The 24,893-nt window shown below is 37.4% G+C and overlaps 1 protein-coding gene and 1 long non-coding RNA gene across 12 annotated transcripts in view; one reads left to right on the top strand and one right to left on the bottom strand.

Moving 5' to 3' along the window:
* The window catches only part of slc4a4a (solute carrier family 4 member 4a), a 75,896-nt gene that overhangs the window by 28,091 nt on the left and 22,912 nt on the right, over positions 1 to 24,893 (bottom strand). For 3 of the 9 annotated variants that reach the window (XM_089130138.1, XM_089130137.1, XM_089130142.1), the window contains 5 exons: positions 18,650 to 18,785; positions 13,691 to 13,851; positions 11,926 to 12,105; positions 9,291 to 9,386; positions 7,894 to 7,970 (listed from right to left, as the gene is read on the bottom strand). In XM_089130138.1, coding sequence (XP_088986264.1) covers positions 7,894 to 7,970; positions 9,291 to 9,386; positions 11,926 to 12,105; positions 13,691 to 13,851; positions 18,650 to 18,785 — 650 coding nt within the window. Of the gene's footprint in view, positions 1 to 7,893; positions 7,971 to 9,290; positions 9,387 to 11,925; positions 12,106 to 13,690; positions 13,852 to 18,649; positions 19,232 to 24,893 lie in introns of those variants that run through there. The other 6 variants (XM_039649898.2, XM_089130140.1, XM_089130143.1 and 3 more) reach the window with 3 other exon arrangements.
* LOC148981699 (uncharacterized) lies at positions 1,193 to 4,464 on the top strand. Of its 3 annotated transcripts, none has more exons than XR_016168306.1 (5): positions 1,193 to 1,803; positions 2,013 to 2,073; positions 2,198 to 2,278; positions 2,511 to 2,615; positions 3,510 to 4,464. It is a non-coding gene; the product is annotated as an uncharacterized LOC148981699 (long non-coding RNA). The 3 variants fall into 3 exon arrangements; XR_016168305.1 differs by having other exon boundaries at positions 1,193 to 1,900; XR_016168304.1 differs by having other exon boundaries at positions 1,195 to 2,073.

Raw genomic sequence — 24,893 nt, 5'->3', positions numbered from 1 at the left:
TGAACTGGGCATCCAAAACAATATTTGTTTGAAAACTATGAAAATTTATAAAGTAAATGACTTTTTGATTTTGACTCCTGTTTGTCTTGTGAATATTTATATTTGTAGTCCACTGGTAGAGTGAGTTAACATCAAGTGTACATAAAGTACAGTAAAAGGTATATTTCAAGTATAATATGCAAGTAGTAACCTATCCATATGGAAAAGGTTTGCTAAAATAAAAACACCTGTGATTCTTATATGTTCCAACAGAATATTGTAAGAGACATATATGCTGAAAAATCAACATATATAAATTGCATAATATTAATATATATTTTAATCATACATGTCATATACTGCATGTCCTACACAAAAGCCATATAGATTTTCTTTATGTAAAAACATAGGAAAATAATGCTAATTTAATATTCATGTCCAGCATATATCTTAAAGTATTAAGTTGACTTTCAAACTCACCCTGATGTCATCCAAGATATCCATGTATCACTTAATTTTTTTTATACACAGAATGGACTTCAATGGCAACCAACTATTCAAATGTTCAAAGAAGTTTCAAAAGTATAATATTATTATTATTATTTTTAGTATTTTTTTAATTATTATTATTATTTTTAATGATCGATCGTTTCGCTAGATTAGACCTTTACTTCTTGACTGGGATCATGTCGAGACTTTGAAGCTACATTGAGATGGACATTTGAACCTTCTTAGAAAATTTTAATTTTTGGTTACCATTGAAGTCTGTGTAGAAAAATCCTAGAATTTTTTCCTCAAAAACCTTAATTTATTTTTGACTGAAGAAAGAAAGACATGTATATCTTCATCAGAGTAAATTATCAGAATTGGGGTTTTCAAATGTCTTTGTATTTCCCTTTAAAGTTTTCTGAATAAAAAAATAAAATAAAATAAAATACTATTCTTAACCTGTACAAACATAAAACTTTCCTTAAGGTATTCTTATGCATATCACCACCAGAGTTTATCACATATACAAAAATATATTCTCGCCAATTTTCAACATTTTATTCACTGTTCTAGAAACATGTTTGACGCAACTTTGTTAAATCGGTGCACCCCATGATTTAAATAAAACTTCCTCTGTGTATGTCTTTTATTTTATTATTTTTTTATTTTTTTTATTGTTATTTTTATTTTTTTATTATTTTTTTTTATTTTATTATTTTTTTTATTTTTTTTATTTCTTTCCATGTGTGAAGTTTAATATACTTGATATAACATGTCGGAATTCTATGTGTTTTTGTGCTCTGTACTTGCTTGTTATTTGATACATATTCAATAAAAAAAAAAAAAAAGATTTAAATAAAACTCGATGATGAATTACATCCGGGACTTTTACTTGTTGAGCGCGACGAAACATGCAGAGACATTTTACATAGACGCCATTTTCAATGATTCGCGATGCAAGGCATTCGATGACGACGAGGGAAAGCGCATGGATTAAGTGTTTTATCGCATTTATTTATGCATTGTATAACGTCTTATTGTTTGCTGTGCGTGGCTAAACCGCTCTCAGGGGGGCACTTCCGTCGACGCCCGATTCCGATGCAGAGCTGACCAGGATTCGTTTGTTTTTTAACAGGGAAACGGCGAAGGTAAGTGTTTTATCTAATTTACAATATGTATTTTATAATATATTTATTTTCAGCGATATTTAAATGCTTTGTGCGCTTAAACGAGCCGAATATTTTCTCTAAGCCAAGGCGACTATCTTCTTTGACTCAAAACTGAGCTGACGACGAGGGAGGTTTGCTTGTAACGTTAACAGGAAAAACACAGAAAGTAAGTGTTTTTAATCTAATCTACAATATGTATTTCATGGCATTATATTGTTTTTTTAACAATATATGTGATGTGCTTTTAACAGTAAAAACAAATAGTAAGTGTTTTAACTCCTTACATTACGTGTTTTATATTGTTTATGACAATATTTGTGACGTGCAAATAGTAAAAGTATTTATCCTCCTCAAACTATCTTTTACAACTCACAGACTGCAGACCAACAATGCACGTGAAATTTCCTTTTTTGGACGACCAATTTTCTTAGAATGGGTAATTAATTCTTTCAGATTAAATATTTATGCAAAATGTACTTATCAGAATAACTTTTGATGTTTGGTGGTTATGCTTTTATGTTTAAATGTAAGTTATTGATTTAGCTATTTGTCTTTTCTAGGAGCATTTCTATGATGCACCGAGTGGCTAATGCTAACCAGGCTTGGTGTTTAAAGACTGTACAGACTAGAACTTGGTGATGGTAAGATTTAACAGATAACATGAGAGAATCATGGGCACAAACAAAAACAATAATCATAGCTTTGTTGCTATTTCGTATAACTATGATTTTCTGTGTTTCATAACACTCATTTTGATTTTGTCCAGTCAAATAACTTTACAAAAGTAATTTTTATTTTTGACTTAAAATTAGTTTTCAAACCAATTGTTTTCATGACTTGACAGGTATATGTTTTCTTGCTGTTTAATTTTAGACTCCACTGACTGGGAAATGTCTGCCTATCACCTGTCCAACATCACAGCCACAAGAAGGGAACACAGATTCTTCCGGCGGCTGACTATTAGGGAGATTTCTTAAGGTGGGTGTCTAAATTTATGTCTGTCATTAATTACTCACCCTCATGTTGTTCCAAACATGTAAGAATTTCTTTCATCTTCACAACACAAATTAAGATATTTTTAATGAAATCTGAGAGCTTCCTGCCCTCCATTGACAGTCTATGCAACTACCGCTTTCAAGCCCCAGAAAGGTATAAAGCAGTGATCTCAAACTCAATTCCTGGAGAGCCACAGGACTACACGGTTTTGCTCCAAACCTAAGCACACAAATGATCCATTGAGCTAATCAAGGCCTTCAGGATTGCTAGAAACTTCCTTACACGTGTGAGTTGGAGCTAAACTGTGCAGAGTTGTGGCCCTCCAGGAATTGAGTTTGAGATCACTGGTATAAAGGTACATCATTATGCTGTGTTCACATGTATACGCTTGAACACTTTGAATCCATTCGTGCGTCGCAGGCAGGCTCATTTTTTTTAGCGTTGCGGCAAATTGACGGCAAAGTTAAAAATTTTCAACAGGATTTTTTTCTGTGCGTAACATGTCTTTGCATTGATTGACGGTAGAGATCCACTTTTGCAACACAACTGTCGCAACGCCTCCCCACATTTGTACTTTGATGGGTGTTCCTCAAGTTTACCAAAGGACATGTTTTTGACTTTTGATTTCCTTTCCGTGGCTTTGGAAATAGTAGTTGTATAGGCTTAACTTCGTTAAGTGTTCCGAAGATGAACAAAACTCTGGTTTGGAACAACATATAATAATAATTAATGACAGAATTAACATTTTTGGATGAATGAAGTCTTTAATTTACTTGGAAATCAGTAAATTCTATTCTTAATCTAACCAAAATAGTTTCTTGTGTGACACAAATTGTATTAATTGTGATCGATCTGGTTTTGTGTTGTGTTATCTAGAGAACCAGCACTCCAGGATTTTTCGAGAAAGTTGGATCTGCACAGCCGTTCCTGCTCTATGAAACTCTACTGTTAGCAACTGGACACAACTGATCCACTCGTACCCTGCGACTGATCCGCTCGTATCCTAGAACTGTTCTTCTGCTGAATGTTGTTGACTCGAGCACTGCTGTACTGTTGCAGGTCGAAGGTACTGAATCAACTTCACTGACACTGGACTTACATTCACTGTTCAGGATTTGAAGTATGACAGACCATTTGACAGAAATACCTATATTTTGCATTCATTGTTTATTTTAAAGGTTAACCTATGATGTAAAGGGGCTTGTTTGTTAATAAAATAAATAGTTTGTTAAAACCACTGTTTGAATTTTGCCTTTTTTAAACTTTACAATGAACAGAATTCTGTACTGTACAATTTCCAAATTTGCAAACTTTGTATAAGTCATGTTGGTCATCTAAACATGAAATCTGTATGACACTTTTTTATAACAAGTATAAAAAAATTACACAAAATGTGTATAAATCGTATATTACTTTAATTTGACTAGCATATGATTCAATATAAGAACTTTAAATGATTTGTATATGAATTTAAGTTGTTTTGTAATAAAACCATATACCATTGCATATGTTTGTCATGTAAAACTCATTTGATTCGATATAAGAACTTTAAATGATTTGTATATGAATATTGTGTGTTTTCTACAAGTACCATACACCATTCGATACTTTTGTCATGTACAACTCATATAAGACTTTTACAGTATTCGTATACGACACAAAATTCCCCTATAAGTTGTATGTGTGCTATTTAGTATGAAAGGGGCCATAATCGGTCTGATTTTCTATAGGACATGTATTGGTCTTACATGAAACACATAAGGTAATTCTGGCCAATTTAAGTAAGAAAGATATATGGTTGCTGTATATGAACCATGCTGGGTTTTTTTTTTCATATAACACAGCGTAAAAAATAATATATAAATAGTAAACTATAAGTATGATGTTAAGTTCACTGAAAGAAAACTTACAAGTACACTTATAGTATAAAAACTATTGAACTAGTAGTTTACTGAGTAGTATACTTAAAAGTGTACTTTCATAAACTAAAAATCCAGGCTAGAAGTATATAACTAGTAAACTAGAAGTATATCTATAAGTTCACTTGTAGTATAACTGCAGTACAAAATAAAACTTTGAAGTAAACTAGTTGTGAACTCAAAGTTTACCACTCTTACACTTTAAGTATACTTAAAAGTATACTTTTATATACTAAAAAGTGGGCCAATTTAGTCCCAAGAAGTATTAAATTAGTATACTTACAAGTATACTACTAGTACTATGATCTTAGTATACTTGGTATGTCCAGTATACTTGGGAGAAATACTTGTACTTTACTTAAGTTTACTTAGTTAAATAAACTTGAAGTATACTTTATTTTGGTAAGGGTTGTCATACAGTATTGTGGATTCACTCTCATTTGTTTCATACAAACATAGCTTCTGCCATTCAAGCAGGATAAATGTACATCCAGCAGGTTGTTATTTTAGAATAAACCCCTTTCAGGCTGATGTGGGGTCCTGGGTCCTGATCACCCTGTCTGTGTTTATTCTGACATAACAACCAGCTGGATAAATATTGTAAGAAAAATATTGCCCATTATTAGTTCATGTTAGTTAATACATTGACTGATGTTAACAAATTAGACCTTATTGTAAAGTTTAACCAACGTTTCTTAAAATTACTAATGTTAAAAACTCTCACGTGGCTTCATATTTTTGTAGAAACAAATGATTTACTTTCCTCCTTGATTTACTTACTCTGAAGCCATACTTTGTCATACTCATATTCTAGTCAGAATGTGAGTCTGATACTGCTCCATTGGGCTTTGATTATGAGGCGTGTCTTAACCGAATCAGGACAAAAAACAAACAAACTCTGCACTCAATTGGATAGACTTATAACCAATTGAAGCAAAGGTAAGCTACGCATAGTTGTCAACAGAACTCAACTGCACGTACGCTGGAAGAAGTAGTAACATAATGAGTGTTGCTTCTTTTACTTGGTCCTCCATGAGTGCGACCAAAGGAGAAACCACAACGACCACAGGGTTTTCATTGCATCCCATCTTCTTAGCGACCATCGGAGCCAACAGATAAATGAAACTTTTGCCGAATCCCGTAGGAAGGACGGCAGACAAATCTTTCCGATCGACAAATGCCTTAATTGCCGTTCTCTATTCGTCTTTTAAAATTAATGCACTGTCGATTCGTCTTTTACAACAGACATGATAGCAGAATCTATACATTTCAATTCTTTAGCTGCAGTCAACTTGATGGTAGATGATTATGTAACTGCCGATCATCTGTCCATCATCGTATTAAGCCCGCCCTGGCAATTTGATTGGCCCAACGATTTCTGAACCAATCATAATTACTCCTCAATGGATCAAGTCCAAACTAAACTGCCCGGCCAAAAAATTTTGCGTTCGGGCTGGCATCCAGGCTACATACTAGGTGTATATGGCATTCTTCTTTCAGACAAATACAATCAGAGTTATAATAAAAAAATGTCCTGGCTCTTAAAATCCTTATAATGGGAGTCAATGGGTACATTTTTTTGGAAGTCAATCAAAGTGCATCCATCTGTGATTAAACTGCTCGACACGGCTCTGTGGGGGTTAATAAAGGTCTTCTGAAAATAAGCGATGTGTTTGTGTAAGAAAAATATCCGTATTTAAAAATGTATCAACTAAAATAACTAGCTTCGGGCAGACGGTCGTACGCAAGTTGACCTACGCTAAAACAGTAACACTTAACGATGCATGATGTAGGAGTAGCGTAAGCTTTGACACCTCTAGTAGTTCAAACCATAGGTTCAAACAAACTGGGCAGCCAAGTTCAAGGGTTACTCTTTTGGCATAAGTTGACTTGCGTATGGCTGTCTGCCGGAAGCTAGTTATTTTAGATGATAAAGTTTAAAATATGGATATTTTTCTTAAACGAATGCATCACTTCAATTCAGAAGGCCTTTATTACCACTCCCGGAACTGTTTCGAGCAATTTTATCACAGATGGATAGGATTTGATAGCCTGGCTACGCCCTCCTACGCACATTCCGCTCAATTTCATTTTCCTACAGTACTACGTCTGGGACTGCTGTATATTCTTAGTTTTCCAGAAATCAGTTTTTTTTTTTTTTAGAACCATTCAGCGAATAGAGGGAGTGGCTGAGAACGATGATGTTGATGTAGTGCGTCAGTTTGAGTTGGAGTTCAGTAATGGCAGCGGAGAAAGACCTGAGAAAAGCTATTCGGTCCGTTGTTGGAAAACTGCCGAATATACAGAATTTAAAGCCGGAGCAAGAACAAGTTTGCTAAGTTTTGTAGGTGGCCATGATGTTGTGGCCCGCCTCCCAATGGGGTTTGGGAAAAGTTTGATTTTCCAGCTCACTCCGCTAGTGGTGAACGAGTTAGCTAAGGCGAACGATAGGGATGCAAAGCCGATAGGTGTTGTTGTCAACCCTCTTGTTGCAGTAATGGAGTACCAAGTGAAGGAGGCAAAAAAGTTAGGAGTTCGTGCTGGGCAGCTCGGCGTGCGCGACGACCGTGACATTTTGGGTGGACACTTTAGCCTGGTGTTTGGAAGCCCCGAGTCCTGGCTGCTAAACTGTTGTTGAAGATGCACTCAGGAGTCATATCAGTGGCTCAGATTCTAAACAGTACATTTAGTTATTCTTGTGATGAATAGAACACTTTGTGTACTCGTGCAGGAGCATGGTTGGTGTGTTAGTTTTTCATGTTGTAAATCATTAAAATTTGTTGTAATTTAAAAAAATAAATAAATGTCATGAATAAAAATGTGAACATAATTTGAGTTTCTGTTTTAGATGAACAAAACCTGCAGCTCTCGTAGACAGACATCTTATTGTAAACATAATCCTAAGATTATTCGGACTTCTTGTTTCCAGCGCATGACATACGTCACGACCAGACGTTAGCGATTGGCTATGGCAGATTCTGAGTGACTCTAGGCAGATCCAATATTTCTGAACTTCGAAAGAGAACCTACCTACAAGGAAGTAAACGTTTCTCAATGGAGAGCGGCCAGACTCTCTGTACAAATGAAATGTACGAGAGTCTGGTTGAACCAGGCTAAGGATTTGATGGACTTCCGACAAAATATACCCATTGTCTCCCATTATAAGGATTGGAAGAGGCTGGACATTTTTTTTTTATATAACTACAATTGTATTCGTCTGAAAGAAGAATGTTATAGACACCTAGGATGGCTTTAGGGTGAGTAAATCATGGGCTAATTTTCATTTTTGGGTGAACTATCCCTTTAAGCAGAGGTCACTTGGCAATATAAATTTGACTCACCTGGTCTTTCTCTGGCTTGTCTGAGATATCATTCAAGCTGCTTGATGTCAAGTTGCGATGTGTAGTGGTTGGGCTACCTGAGAAAGACAATGGTTCAATAAAAAAGACCCAAATTAAAAGGGAACCGTTCCATTATTTTAAAAACAAACATTAAAATAGGTCAACAGAAAAACCCAAAAGCAGAATGAGCAAGAGCATTTTGTATGTCAGAATAAACTAATGGGGAACTAATGGGACTGACAACACTTTCCAGAATATGAATATTTTATAGGCTCCGAATTCCTTTAGTCCATAGAATAAAATAAATTAGCAAAGGTGATGTGCCAGGAGAGAAAGGGATCTACTGAAAGGTTAACTATTAACCTTTCAGAGCCCAGGTCATTGCAATCATGCTGTGAACAGCATGCAGGAGAACAGGACAAGCACAGTGAAGCAAAGACTTTTAAAATGTCACAGAAAACCTGTCAGCACTATTACTGACCAGGATTATTGTGCTATAATGAATAAGATGTCAGTTTGATGCAGCCAAAAGAAGAAGAAAAACGTAGCCAAAAAAAAAAAAGTTACGAATCACTTACAAATAAAGAATGGTACATTGAAGAAAAGTAAAAAGAAGAGATTTCACATCCACCTTCATGAATCATACATTATCTGATCAGAGCTGTTAAATAATAAGGTTATAGTCATGATGACATGATGATTTCCAGTGGAAAGTTCCACATAAATGAGTCCAATGTGATTATTAAAAGAATGCGCCATTAAAATCTATTAAGGGTGAGGAATCAAAAATGAATCTTCTATGGCATCGCTGAGAAGATTCACTGTTGAATGAAGAGTTCAATGAACTCTTCAAAAGATCTAAGCAGATCTGACCCTTTTAATCTACCAAGGTATGCTATTCTATCACATCAATGTTAAGCCCAAAGTATACTCCAGTTTATTACTGTGGAGGCTAGTGTATAAGAGTACAGCCAAATACATAGCCTTTAATGTATACTCCATTTAACAGTGTAAGCGAACACAGGTGGTCAAACTCATGCGCACTAGAAAGTTTAGTCCTTGTCTGGTGTCCGATGAAATGTCTCTGTATTCTTTAAAACTAAAGTTGTGGGTTTCTTTTAAGCTCCTCACACAAGCACTCATCAACGCAGCCATCTATTGGTGTTTGCCATTTTGAGTAGTTTGTTGTTGTTCCGTCTCATCGAGTTCTTTTTCAACTGTGAAGAAATAGGGCAGGGTAGAGTTGCCATCTTGTGGATAAAATCATTTGTCCTATTCTGATGATGCAATTCACACCATGTGAACTATACGCATACCCTACTTAAGTATACTTTGGACTTAACACACTATGTGAGGTGAGACACACACACATTGGCAACTGGTTAGTTGAAACTTACTAGGCCATCCCATGCTTGGACTTCCAGGGACTCGCAACACCTCCTCGGATGTGCGAGTCATTAGACAAGGCACTGAACTCTCAAGTGGATTACGTGCTTTTAGTGACAAGTGCAGCAGGGTATCCAGAGGAAAAAAGATGGTAAGAAGGGTGAAAAGAAAGATTGTTAAGGTAATAGAGGTCATGCCAGTGGTTATAGGTGTAAAGTTTAGCAAGTTTTGTAAAAGATTGTGTGAGACTGCAGTAAAATCTCACACATTGCTCAGAAAAAGAGAAGGTAGAAAAGAAACATTTGTTAAGAAGGTAGGGAAGTTAAGGGAATATAAAAGTTCAAGGGAATAACATTTGTCACCTTCAAACAGTCCATTGGTCAATGAATCACAGGATTCATGGTATAAAACCTAGGGGTCGACTGATGTGTTATTTTCAGGGCCGATGTACCGATTATTACAGATCAAATAGACAGATAACTGATATTTTGAACCCATATGTCAGGTGTAAAAATGTAAATTAATGTCAAAATTAAGAATAACAAATGATTTTGACAAACACTTTCTTTAAATGACTTTAAATATATCTTTGAATCTGAGAACTGTTATTAATAATAATAAAATAACTTAAAAAGTGCTGGGAGTACCCAGCAGTATTTTGTAAAACTTAAAGACTCTATTTTAATTTAAATTTTAGTAATCAAAAAGCAGTTCTAATTAATTGAAATCATCAAACTTATTCAATTTATTTACAGTTTAACAAAAATGACATTTTTAGGGCCCTATGAAAAACCTAACTTTTATTTTGACAGGTTGCTGTGGAGATCTTTGAGTTTCTGTGTGTTTATGATATGATATGATGATAACTTTTATCAGTTAAATCATTAAAATGCTTGTGAAGTGACTAAGCAACTCTGGAGATGATCTTTAAGCAATCATGTCCTCATATAATGATGCGGCTGATGCTGAAAACAGTGCAAGCATCACGCATGCTCCAGTGTGTGTGTGTGTGGTAAATCAAATCACGCATCTGCGCCATTCGTATTTATATAGTATTTTTGCGGTTTGAAATTCTATTTGATTTGCACTGACCTGCTTTTAATCAAAAAGTTGACAAATTCCGTGATATTCCGTAAACTACAGAATTTAATACAGTAAATTACATTTTTATGACTGGATTTCGTCAGTTTTCTGCATCGCAGAAATCACAGGGCTCTATTATATTGGGGTATTTTTCAACTTCAGTGTAGTCATTTATTGCTTCTTCAGCAAATTCTGCTGCTGCCTTAATTTTGAGAGACAACTGATGATCAGTGAAGCAGCTCCAGTCAGCCAGTGCTTTCGGTGTGAGAGTGCAAAGCTTTCATTAGTCTAGTCTACAGAGTGGCGAGTTCTGACAGATGTGGCTGCATTAGAGCCAAATATAGTTCATTTTAAAATAAAATTATTCTATCGGCAAATCGGTTTTGAAAATTGCCGATACCAAGAACCATAAAGCATGCTTAATATCGGCTGATAATCGGTTGACCCTGTGAATTTGTAGCCTGACCATGAATCATGATGTTTGTGTATTTTTTTTATCTATCAATGAATTTGAATATTACTGCCAAAAATCAAATGATCCTCTTGACCATTATTTGAAGTGTTGTATCATCTTATATTTCTCATTAGATTAGTTTATTAGATTAGATCTCAGATTAGTTTACGGTTTAGATTCTCAAAAATGTAACGCAATGTTCAGCATATTGTGTGCAATGTGCATCATTGAAAAACATGGAGACAGAGACAGGACAGACTAAATAATATCAAGGACTGAAAAGGAACGAGTTACTATTTAAAGACCCCATGAACTTATTCCATGTCTACTAGCTTTGTCTATTTGTGTTTGTACTCTTTAAAAGCCAAAACTGATCTTTAACAGATATTGATAAGTCATCCTTACCAACACAGTTTTTTGTCCAATAAAACACTCTCCAGAATGAGAACGCCCCTACCCCCAATTCGACCTGTACCTGACTAGCAAGTGGTAAATACTTGATTTGTGATTTTGTAGAAACTGTGATACTTTTTTCAGGATCCTTTGATGAATATATCAATATAAGTTCAAAAGAACAGAATTTACTAAAAAAATATAAATTTTTTGTATCTTAAATCCCCTTACACTCTGGATCATATAAATGCATCCCTGCTAAATGAAAGTATTAATTTCTTTCAAAATACAAAATAAATAAATAAAACTTTTGACTGGTCATCACAATTTCAAGTGATTCCATGGAGTCTTTAAAACATGGAGACAACTACTTAATCAAATAAGCAAAATTAGTAAAAAAATTCATTAGAAACACATTTTTTAATATTTGAAAACTATGTGACAGATGCTATCAAATCTGTAAAAGGTTGTGATGCAAATCTTCAAAATAAAGTAAAATGAATAAAACTAAAAAAAATGGTTTTATGGTTCTTCAATTATCTTTGTGAATAACACAATAAAATTCAAAACACAAAATCAAAAAAGGCAAAAATACTTTAAAAAAAATACTAAGTGTTAAGAAAACAATCCACAAAATCCGTGAATAAAAAAAAATGTCAAAAAAAGATTGAAAAGAAATAGGAGGAATAACTGCACCAAACTGGCACCCATATTACCATTATCCGGGGTGGAAAACAGCCTACTTGCACTGGAGACCGTCTTGCCAATGTCAGCCAAAGAGCGAAGATTGGACTTCTTAGTCTGGTGCCGATGCTTCCTCAGCAAGGTGTACATGACCTTATCTTTCAAGTCAGCTTTCAAGAGACCATTCTCAATTTGACTGTCAGTGATCATTTCTGAAAGAAACAGAGTGAATAGAAAACAGAGACAGGTAGACCATGAGAAAGCTAAATGAGGGTTAGAGGAGACCTGCCTAATGGTTATTTCACTTCTACAGATTTTGAGGAGCTCATTGCACAACAGAGCAATTTTCTTTAATTTAAATATCAACTTTACATAACGCTCTTCTTAAAACTTTTAACTAGAACTTGAAATTGAACTCTCTGAAGGAACTTGAAGTCAGTGTCAGTGAAGCGACACATTGCGTTCTATTCTTAGCCTTTAGAAGTGGACTTCTAATGAGGCAGTGGCTTGTGCATAAGATTGTCTGGTGGTTCCTGTAAGCATCTATTTTTATAAAAGAGGGTCAAAGACACGAGGCCTGAGCCCTCGGGCTCTTTTTGTGAATGGTTTGGCCCTTAATGGCTGATCCTTCAATTCATTTTTATCTCAAAAGGCGCTCTATGAGGTTGACTGAGCTTAACTCAGCCAAACTTAAGATTTACTGCAAATTGATAATAGGACTTGACACATCATGCTCTGAGTAAGAGATACGGGTATGAGATTCAAGAATGTGAATTAATAAATCTCACGTGATTGGAGGCAGTGGTTACAATCTCTAACCAGCCATCTTAATTCCAGATAGCTGCAGTAAATGACTAATTATTTTTTTTCAATCAATCCTCTAAGGAAGCTCTTATGAAAACATGACCAGATTCACATACTTGCTAACAGTTCACTAGCGTTGCTTAATGGCCACACAATTTTCAACCTGATCTTCCTCACGCTCTGTCAGAAATCAGTATAAAAGAAATGGCTGCCCTGAATGGATGCAACCACCCATGCATCTGAACCCAGAGTTACAGCGGAGGTTGAGAGAGGAGTGAATTAAACAGAGCAATGAATGCATCCTGACATGTGAAAAAAATGTCATGGAAAAGCGAATAAATAGATTGGCTGTGCTGGCCGAGACAGTAAATGCACATTACACGTGCTATATCTCAGTTCGTACAGTACATTTGGAAAAGCTTTTTTAACTCTGAGTCTGATCTGATCTCAAGTGTTGTCTTTATGATCTTTCTTTTGCCCTTTGTCCACTGACAGGGTGCCAGTGTTGGTGCCAAAGATTTTGCCCTACAAGAAACCATTCACTACCGAAAAAGCAGCTCAAAATGTTATCATAATGTTAAATTATCTTTCAGCCCTATATGTACCTTGTCTGTCTAAAATAAAATGATAGTCATATACATAAACATCACATGTGAACAGACTTCAATACATTTTAATTTATTGAATCTAGGTTGAATCAAAAGCTGTTTGTGATGAAGAAACTGAAGTGAATTATTTTGGAGGTAATAAAAAGTCAAAGAAAATATTTGTTTTCAAAATTCGTAATGTAATCAATTATGTCATTGTTCTGCTCTTAAATCAGTGAGTCACTCAATTTGAGTTCACATTGATTCCATTTTGCTGGGAAAAGGGTATTTGAGTGCCATAGAGACTTTACATTTTTAATCAGAGCATCCACAACATTCAATGTTAATTATCCTCTGACTAAGCAGGACAGTCAAAGCACAAAATGTCTGCAAAGGAAAAGCTTACCAACGACCCCTGGCAGTGTGGAGGCCTCTAGGTCCAGCATGATGGTGCCCTTCTCTATACACGTTCTAAGTTCAAAGAGACTATGTAGGGACAGAGTGGCTACATGTGGTTTACTCCATCGCTCCCCACCTTTCTCCACCTTCTCTTCAAATTTGATCCACCTTAGTAGAAGAAACAACAACAGAGACTTGAAGGTAATGGAGCTCAAATCAAGTCTCATGTGAACAGTTCTGTATGAAAGTGCAATGCGGAAGTAAACTGATCATTGATTGAAAATGTATTTGGTGCTAAATAAGTAACATTTCTTTTTATTATTATCAGTTGAAAACGGTTGTCATTTTAATATTTTTGTGGATACTGAGATACAGAGACATTTTTCGGGATTCTTTGATGAATAGAAATTTTAAAACAACAACGTTCAATTTAATGCATCCTTGCTGAATAATAGTATTAAATGTCCCATGACACGGGTTATTATATTATTTTATAATGTTTCCTGGGTTGCCCTTATAAGGTTAGTATGTTTTTTTAGATCAAAAATAGTCATAATTTAGAAATAAAAGGCATTTTTCCTAGCCTGATTTTAGCGTCTGATTTGAACGCTCTGTTTGAAAGGAGTAACTGACCACTGCTGTGATTGGCTGACATGCTTGCATATGAAATAGTTACGTATTACATGTGAAACTCTCTTGAAATTTGTTGACATTTTAAATAAGATTATTTTCATCCTACTAAAAGAAACTATGTGAAGTTTATTTTTTTAGTCACTGGCTTGACTTATGCATAAACATTATTAAAAGATTTTGAGAGAAAGATTACCTGTCTGAACTTGAACAATACTATTAGGCTACACATCAGAAATTGTTGCTTGGTAGCTCGATTGATTTATTTTCAGACATTCATCGAAGCCAGCTTTGTATTGGCCCAAGTTGAGGAAACAGTCGTCGGTGAAATTTTTGGACCATTCAAAACTTTGGGAAGTTGTGTCGGTGCATTTCCAGAAAAAAATTAAACAAACCCATTGTTCCTTCAAAGGATCGGAAGAAGGAACTAATAACTGCCATGCTTCGCTTGTTTGCAAGCCTTGATATCTCTCGAGGAAAAAATAAAATTCCGCTCATGCGTTCATAATTTCTAGCTCATTTTCTCATGGGCAGGCAAAGCATCTAAAGGGGAGGTTACCTTTCCTCCGTATGACGTCATATGGAGGAGATTCAAGATCCCCCTGTCTGAGCTTTCGTTTTTTCAAAGGCATAGATAACCAAATCTCAGTTTACACCGATTGAAAGTGAAAATTTCATGGGATGTCATGGGACCTTTAAAAGAAAAACATTCAAATCAATTAATAAAAAAATAAAATCAAATAAAAATAGTGAAAACAGACAAGGAACACCTGTATGCCCTCATCACAGGTTGATCAGCCCCAGCCATGCTCCATCAAGCAAACAGCTACATAAGCCACATGAACTTTGTCAAATGGAGAGAGATCTCTGTACGAGACTCTCTGAATAAATGCACTCTTGGGCACTTTGCATGAGCTCCCCTTGTTGTGTGATTCTTCACCCCGTGATATTTGGTGGAGAATGCGGGCAAGAAAGTGAAGAAAAAATAAAACAAAACAAAAATATCACAGACAAGCGAGCTCCTGCACATCTCATAGTTTTTTGTTTGTTTTTCCTCCCTCTCCCGGTTCTGCCAAAGGCACGTAATCCAGCCCCAACATGAAGGAACTTCTCAACTGGCTCACTGAGGTTAGCATCCGCCAGCAGTGAATAGTTAAGCATCTCGCCAGGAGGAGAGCGAGAGGGAATTCGCAGCAATGCATGCCGCTCAATGCGTCCCACAGCCGGACCCCCAAACTCAAGCCGCCAAGTTGTTACCGAAGATGACCCCCCACGATGACATAGAAGCGTACCTACAGATGTTTGAAGTCACAGCCACCACTGATGGTTGGCACAGGTCAATGACGTCATATGGAGGATTGGGCACAGGTCAATCTCTCCTAACTGGTGTAGCACAGCGCACATAATTTTCTCTCCCCGGGAATTAAAGCAGGAAATTCTGGCCCGCCTGGGATTGTCTCCAGTATGCGCTGCTCAATTCTTCTTTGATTGGGAGTATAAGCCCCATCGACCGGCCTGTCCCCAGGCAGCAGAACTCAAGAGGTTCATGCAGCACTGGCAGCTGGAGGGGGTTGCAACTGCCAGCCAAGTGGCATAATGCGTTGTCATCGACTGACTGCTTCGTGCTCTTCCCCGTTCACACCAACAGGCAGTCGGGATGAGAAACCCGAACACCAACCTAAAATTGTCGAAGCCATCGAACTGGCAGATGCTGCCCTAAAGCGAGAGGCTGGGGAGGGAATGCCGCTCTTTCCTTGAAGGCTGACCCTCGAGCAACGCACACTAAAGAGCACTCAGGGAAAAGTAGACAGGCCAGCAGTTCCCTCACTGCGGGAAGAGCCCATTCCAATGGTGGCCCCTACGCCTCCGGACCGAACTTGGTTTGCTGGCTGAATTGTTCATAACAACATACCAGTTGGAGTCCTGGAAGCCGATGTCAGGATCAACGGGAAGCCGGTTTGGGCCATCCTTGATTCTCGCAGTGCAGTAAGCCTGATCCACTTGAATATTCTTCCCCCCGATCGGAGTCTTCCGCCTTCCTCCTTATAACCCGATGTCCATGGGGATACCCGACAAGTACCAGCTCACACTGTGAACATCTCAGCAGGCCACGGAACCTGGCCGGTGGAGGTAGGAGTGATGAAGTATCTGCTGGTTACCATTCTGCATGGGAGAGACTGGCCCGGGTTTGACCACCTGTTGGCCGCCTTGATGCTGCCTACCAGCCGTAGAAGGAGCAACCAAAGACCGAGGGTGACAGTGGAAGAGAAGGTGAGTTCCCCTCCCAAAATCGTAACCTTTTTTTATGATGTGTTCCAACAGGTAACGTGAGGGGGCTCATTCACCAAGGAACAACATAGGGATGACAGGCTGAAACACTGTTGGACCCAAGTCTGTGTCATCGAGGGCAAAGCAGCCTGGCCCCCATCCTTTCCCACACTTCATTTTCCAGAATGGCCTGCTCTATTGTGTTGCTCAGCAAAGGGGAGAAGAGAAAGTGTTATTGGTCGTGCCAAGCACAAGGACGGAGACCGTCCTAGAACGTCCACTGGCCACGTTCCAGAGAATGATGGACATCTTACTACAATCCCACTAGCCCTACGCCACCGCCTACATTGATGACATTGTGGTTTACTCCGAGACCTGGGAAGACCACCTGGACCGTCTGTGGAGGGTGCTGTCATAGCTCCGGAAGGCTGGGCTCACCGCTAACACCGCTAAGGCTGGGCTCACCGCTAAAGTACCTGGGTTTCCAGGTCGGTAGGGGTCTCATCTGTCCGCAAGAGAAAAAGGTAGAGGTGATCCACTCAGCCCCAAAACCCAAGACAAAGACCCAGGTACGAGCGTTCTTGGGGTTGGCGGGGTATTATCGCTGCTTGCGGGGCGATCAGCGTCACCCTGGAAACAGACGAGGAACATCTGCATGAACTTTGTCAAATGGACAGTGATCTCTGCACGAGACAGAACGTTAATGCCTGTTCTCTATCTTTCTCCAGAAAACAGCAGTTGACCGCTTAGCCTCCAAGCACAGCTCAGCCTCCAAAAAGCAGCACAGCTCAGTGCACTACAAGGAAGAAGCAACTCACTTCACCGTGTTTTTCTTAGTTTTTTTCTTCACGTTGTACGTAAATGAATCCACTCTTGGGCACTTTGCATGAGCTCCCCTTGTCGTGTGATTCTTCACCCCATGACAATATTCTTAAATTTACTGTATTAAAGACAAAAGTCCCAGACATCAATCTAGAGTCTTTAATAGCCCTCATGTTGAGGTCTAATCTTTCCTCCTGTAAAAATTTGTTTATTCGAATTGATGACCCTTCTTGAAAGGATTAAATATGCAGTCCCTAATCCTAAAATACACAAACAGACTGTAATCTCATCTCTAAAACAATCTCTCAAATAAAATGAAAAGATCAGCAGTAATAATTCCTGTACTCATTCGTAGTGATCTGTTAAATGGCCGCTGTGGCATGTGATAATGGCCACTGATTAGGGACCACCTGGAGTGCTACTCAATTTAACATGAAACTGCCCCTCTCATTGAATGATCAAATTCATTCAAGAGCAGCACAGCTCCATAATTGAGCTGCATGCAAGACTCGTCCTTCATCAGAGACCAAGTTTTCTGCTCAAATGAACTCATGAACACAGGGATTTAAAGCAACAGTTAAATCATTAAATGATCGAGTGTCAGCTGAGGGCATAAATGTAATATTTCTAAATGGATTCACACCATTCCCTAAAAAATAATCTGGTGGCAAACATCCCTTTAGACACTGTCAAGCATTTAAAATGTCCTCAGATACTGGCACCAAGCAGTCATTGGCAGAGAGCCAGTACACTTGAATGTTCTTTTGATGAATTGTATGGAGCCTGTATAACAAGTCTGCAAGAGTAATTGAAGCGGTCTATAAAGCAAACAGAACATAAGTGTACTATTTCCCCCATCTTCTCTAAAAATGCACTACCATTTAATAGTTTAGGATCTAAACAATAATGTTTTTGAAAGAAGATTCTTATATTCACCAAGGCTGCATTTATTTGACCAAAAATACCACAAAAGATAATATTGTAAAATATTAAAAATATCTTTTTTTTTTACTCTTAAATTACCCCAAACTTATAAATTAACTTATAATTCCTCCAAAAAAAATAGTATTGTTTGCAAATTTAAAATTTAATTTTTAAGAAATTTAGGCAAAATATGAGATAAAATAATACTATTAGAAAGAAAGAAATATTCAGGGAACCTTTCAACACCTAGTTCCTGCTAAAAATACTGGCTATAATAGCTCTGGTCCCTTTTTGAGTCCCAGCAAAGACACAAGGCTCTTACCTGGCAGTTTCCTTCCACTCCATCTCCTGGCCATCAACAGACAGTAGCTCGTCCAGCTCTGTGAAGAGCTGAGGAGATGCTGGACTGTCATCGTCCTCTCCCAGCATGAATCGGATGCGCTCTGCAGCAGGTGAAACTGCAACAGGAAAAATACTTCGGGTCAGAGGCACAGGTACAGTCCGACATATTTCCAGCTTGCCATCACTTATGCCATTAGGCCAGATATCCAGTTTTTCTCCAGAGGGAGTTGGCTCAGGTGGCGGAGGAATCTTGACCGCAGACAGGTCTGAATCTGGGTCCATATCCTTATTGGACTCAGATTCCATCTTCACCTTCTCTCCAGCCTCACTCTTCTCCACATTATTGTTCTCAGACATGTTCTCTAGGTTATTATCTGATGCATCCATCCTAAAACCCTCTTTAAAAACAGAACACGATCAAAGCTGGTGAGGATGGCTGAGAGAAGGAGGGAGGTCAAAGACACGAGACCCCACGCAGACAAGCAGCACTCAGACCATCATTAGATATCCTCCGTGTTGTCTGCTATCCTGTACACCCCACTCTAACACAGTGACACCTATGTAGTTAAAAGGGGGTCCCACTTGTCACCCCAGAGCAACAGCCCGCCCATCGGCTGCTCCGGCTGTACCCCCTCGCCATTGGCCCTCCGACTTTGGCACCTTGCCCTGATCCCCTCATTAACAATTAGGAAATGTTTCACAAACTGTTCATTCTTCACAAGAGGGCCTCACTTTCCTTCTCTCTTGTTTTCTAATTTGAATATTTATTAGTTCTTGTGGAAAAGAGTAAACAGTCCCTAGTGAAAAAGAATATTTACCAAAATGTACCAATATTTACCAAAATGTGTTTAAAATATGTTTGTTTTATACAAAGTATACTACAAATGCATTGACATATTTACTGACAGACTTACTGATATAAATATTATAATTAAAATTGATTTGGAGTACTTCTGTATTGCACAATGCACATTTCTTAATATTAAGAGTAAAATGTGTTTAAATATCACTCTTAGTAAGGATAGAATGATCTCTGTATAAGATCTTTAAATGCAAGCAATTTAAAGCGTACCTAAAGTATACTTGATTTCACTAAATTTATTTTTTTGGGTGACCTGACCATTTAAGTACTAAAGTAGTTGTTCAAATTTAGCATGTTTAAAGTATATCAGTTTAGTATACAACAGTACAATTGCAGGTTATTTTTTTAGGTGTATAAATATGTAAATGTATTTGAGTATACTTAGCATATATAATTTTTTTTTATATAAATGTTGATTCATCCTTGATAATACACACTACTTATATATTTTTAAGAAAAATATTTATTTATTTTAAAATATTTATTTATAGATTTATTTATACAAAATGCACAGATGTTACCCCATGAAGTGCATCCTAACAAACACTAAAAATAAGAAAATAAACCAAGCGGATATAACTCATCCGTTTAAATTATATTAAGCCTTAAAGTTCAGCATAATAAAGGGTGTGACAGGTGGATTGCCGCTGCTGTCACTACTAGCCGTTTGTCTGCTGTCTGTTAAGCGTCAAGTCACCTCAGCTAATCCCGCCACTTTGCCCATTTTCAATTATCCAGGAGTGACGCGCTGCTAAGATTGCGACGAACAGCTCCGCCTACTTTGGGCTTCAAAAATGCTCTTCAGAAACCTGCAGGTGACATGAGTCCAATGTTTTATATGGTCTATGGAATAAACACTGTTTTTTAAATAGTTTGCATTATCAAACTAAACAGAACTGGACATTTTTTAATTTTTCAGAGATATGTGTAAGGTGAACGGTCATGGTGACTATTCTTCAATTCCTTTCCCTATTATTCAATATATGCTCAGGAAAAATTGGTATAAGTGACGTATGTAGCACTAGCTCAGTGTGAACAACCTGTCATAGGCATTTCGTTTACTGTAATAAAAAGAGATTCAATGTACATTGCTCATGTTATTGGCTCGAGTTGACCTCTTCAATCAATGTTGATAACATCAAAATAAACATCATGGATACAATGCTGTTTGAGTAAATGAGTAATCTGCAGTCTTGGGAAAGTTCACTTTCTACATGAACTAGTTCAAAGTTCAGTTCACAAATTTTAAACTGAACTAGTTCAGTTCATAGTTCATACATCACAATTTTGAGCTAAGTTCACAGTTCCTAGTTCATAGTAACATATTTTTTAATTATTGCCACAGCCCATATACAATTATTATTATTATTAAAACCTTGTATTAAAACTGATACGATACAAAGCCTCCTCGATGCTTTGTCAACTACATGCTGCTTTTTGTCTTGATGACGCATGCGGTGACCGTGGTGTGACACTGGTGACTGGTGTTGCCAGATTGGGTGTTTTTTTTTTTTTTCGCTACATATTAAGGCCTGTTGACGTGGGTTTTAACCAGGTTTTCGCCTGGAAGACTCTATAGAAATATAGGATGTTAAACTGAGAGAGTGTGCCTTCACAGACGCTAGAATGAACGCGTTCATAGTAACGTTCATCAGGCAGTAATATAGTACGTTCAGTTCACGTTTGCCCAAAATATGAACGAGTTCAATGAACGCATTTAGGCACAACACTGGTAATCTGAATCAGTCTGATTTGTGACGAAACCTCCAGACTGAATTACTATCCATAAAGTGCTTGTGTTTCTTTGAAAAGGTTATTAAAATACAGTATCTGAGTGGATAGAAGTGCTGGATATAACACTAGCTTTCCAAAGCCAGTATTTCCCTCAACTTTTATTGCTTCTGATAGATGATTTTATTGCTTCTGAGATGTTATCAGCACGTGTAAAAGTGATAACAGAATGAGAAGAAACTTTAAAACAACTCTAGCCACAAAACATCGGTAATTCCAAAATTTATATAATACCATAATCTCTTTGTGACACCTTTGTTCATATTAAACACTATCATGAGTTTACAAATCAAAACACTGTAACTGAAACTATAAAAATGTGCCACCTAATATACAGAGATTTTGCCTTGTTAGTCTACCATGAGTTCAGTATTTTTTAAAGAAATTAATACTTTTATTCAGCAAGGATGCAATAAGATAAACAAAAGTGTAAGGAAAGACCATAATAGACCATAATAAGTCCATAAAAATATTAAAATTCAATAAAATACATAAAAATAAGCAGCACAACTGTTTTAAACATTGATAATAACAAGACATGTTTCGTGTGCACCAATTCAGTATATTATAATAATTTCTGAAGGATCGTAAAACACTAAAGACTGGAAATTATGCTGTAAATTCTGCTCTGCCATCACAGGAATAAATTAGATTGTACAATATAATTAAATATAAACAGTTATTTTAAGTTGTAATAATGTTTCTGTATTTTTGATTAAATAAATGCAGCTTTGGTGAGCATAGAGACTTCTTTCAAAATCAATCAATCAATCAAAAAAAAAAAAATCTTACAGAACCTAAAACTGATGGTAAAACTGAATGTATCGAGACATTGTAATACATTATGTTAATTAATTAAAGAAAAAAAATCTCAAAGTGTAAAGTATACATTTATTGATTATTTTCAAGATATGTTCATTTCATTTCATTTCACAGGAAATGACTAGGCAGTACTGTTCAACTCATTTGGGCCACTTCATTGTCCCAACTCTGTTTTTTTTAAAAGTCCACACACAAAGTGACCCTGAGATGCATACAGACAACACTGCTATGGATACCAAGCACTAAGCCTCAGCGGACACTCGCTTCATGCTGTTGTTAAGCAGGGCCGGGACAGAGGGAAAAAGTGAGGGAGGGAGAGAACGAGGCATGGGTGAGTTCAGTATGGGAGAGAGCGCAAAGGACAGATAGAAATGAAAATCGCATCGTTCAAACAAAGTTTCAAAGCTGTGGGCTCTCTCGCCAAGAGCTACGACCCACACAAAGGGGACTTTGTCCATGCACCAGGGGCTTATGGGAAAAGCGAGGGGGAAGTATGCCCAGGGTCCAAAAAGGGACTTAGCTGACCGGCCACTTCATACTGGAGAGTCCCAATCTCACTAGCAAAACTGTGCAACATCCCACATGCGAACAGCAGTATCCCAATCCACATTCCTCTCACTTCAACTGAGAGCAAGTGTTCAATGACATTCTTGTGCCATGCACAGACCAGAATAACAATAATTCTAAATGCTCATGGGTCTGTGAATTGTGGTGTTGAGGCAGTTACAAGCTTCCCACATCTGTCCGTAGTAGAATTAATGGCCTTTGGAGCATTGCAAGTCCTGTATACTTGCAGACATGAATTAAACCAGAGGCTTGGCAGCTTGTGGACATTTTAAAAGAGAATCATTCAGAATACACAATATTTACATCAAAAGTCCTATGTAAATTTACGGAGCCTAAGTCAGCGCAGTTAGTGAACTCTGATATAGATAGACTAAATATAGAGATAGATATAGAGATGGTGAGATATACAATGGTGAGGCCATTCTTAAAAATATTATAGTTTGTCATAACCCAACCAAACCTGTCAATTTAGTGCCGACCCAATTATTTATTTATTTTTCCTTTTAGTCCGACGACTTGTCGGTTGTAAACATGCATTTTACTCTTTAAACAACTAATACAAAATCCAACAAAATAATATAAATTATATTATAGTAAGTATTGTGAATATAAATTGCGTAGGCTACGTTCTTTATTTTAAATAAAAACCCATGGCGTCATCTATGATGATTATCTTTACACCATTGGTATACGCATGTCACACTATGGCATGTGAGTTCGCTTTGTTTCACTCACTGTCAATGGTTCGCGCTTGGTGATGGCTGCGGCGCGGCTGCTTGTGAAATACATCTGTATGGGCTACATTTAGGTGCTCGTTATTTGAAATTCCTAATGGTCAAATAGGGAATAGGAGAATAGGGACTCGATGTTAACGCCCTTTTCTCGGAGCGCGTCCAGCTCATTACGGTCACCGAACGTGCGTCACACAGCAACTGCAGGGTCTGACAAATAAACAAGAATAAGTATGGGAAGCCAAACACACCGAAAGTGGGATGAAATGGCGCGGTGTTACAGAGTTCGCGCTGCACTGACAAGTAATCTGCGTGGCTCAATGGACCGAGCCATGCGAGTTGCGACAGACTCGACAGCACAGGGAGGAAGTGATTGCTTGCGCCACCCAATGGTCAGCGCGTCACGAACTAATCTCACCAGCGTCACTCTGACCAATAAAACAGCACATCCCATACTGAAATGTACTAAATTGCACTAAAGAAAATCGTCCATTCTATAATATGTCAGGACTACTTTATAGGCTCATAATTTCTACAATGTGCCTAGCCATTTGACCTCACTGATTTCCGTTAAAGGTCCCGTTCTTTATGTTTTTTGAGCACAACAAGTCCACGCCCCCTATTTTTGTGTATTCCTAGTTACGTCATTAAAAAAGGAAGCAGAGAGATGTAGTCCAAACTGGGCGTTCGCTGTAGGCTTTGAAAGGGGACTTCTGTTAAATAAAATATCTCGCTAGGCATTGAACTTTGAGCTTTATAAATTTACAGGTATTATTTATGCTCCAACAGCAACATTACACGCTAACTAAAGTTCAAAAATTGGAATCGTGAAGAACGGGACCTTTTATAATAGCAGAGGTTCATTGGCAATTCCTTATTTGCCCTCTCACGTCTGGCAGGTTCGAAATTATACGGCTGCGGGCCATCAAACATGTTTGCTCTTGACACCTCTTCCTCATCCCAGTCAGTCGCCATTGTTCTAATACTAGACTGAGGTTAACTTTCCTCCACTTTTCCCTAACGTGACGTAATCACCGAATTGCGTAAAAAAAAACCTGTTAATACCAAAAACATTAAAAACTGGTCTTTAAGGCCATTTTTGAGACATTTTAAAAATAATATACATATCTTGAGTGATTTTTGTACCCATTAATCGACAGTGGTGGTTAACCTGCAACACGGCCTTTAAGAGGCTGTCTTTGTATTTTCTCCTAGCAACACATGTTTGGCGGAAACACACAACTTGCCACATATCAAGACACAAAGAGGGTTTCAAGTCAACTTCCGAAAGGGATGCACAAATGGGGTAACACTTAAACTAGCAATAATTCAAAATAGTTCAATATAGTTCATTATAGGTTATCTACAGTTCTCAAAACAAAAAACGTGGGATTTGTGCTAACACTATGGTTTGTTCCTCTTCCCCATTATCAAGTTAATAACTACTATAA

The sequence above is a fragment of the Pimephales promelas genome, chromosome 4, assembly GCF_988280905.1.
Source record: "Pimephales promelas chromosome 4, fPimPro1.hap1.1, whole genome shotgun sequence".
In the NCBI taxonomy this organism is placed as follows: domain Eukaryota; kingdom Metazoa; phylum Chordata; class Actinopteri; order Cypriniformes; family Leuciscidae; genus Pimephales; species Pimephales promelas.
This window is presented reverse-complemented; position numbering and strand designations above follow the sequence as displayed.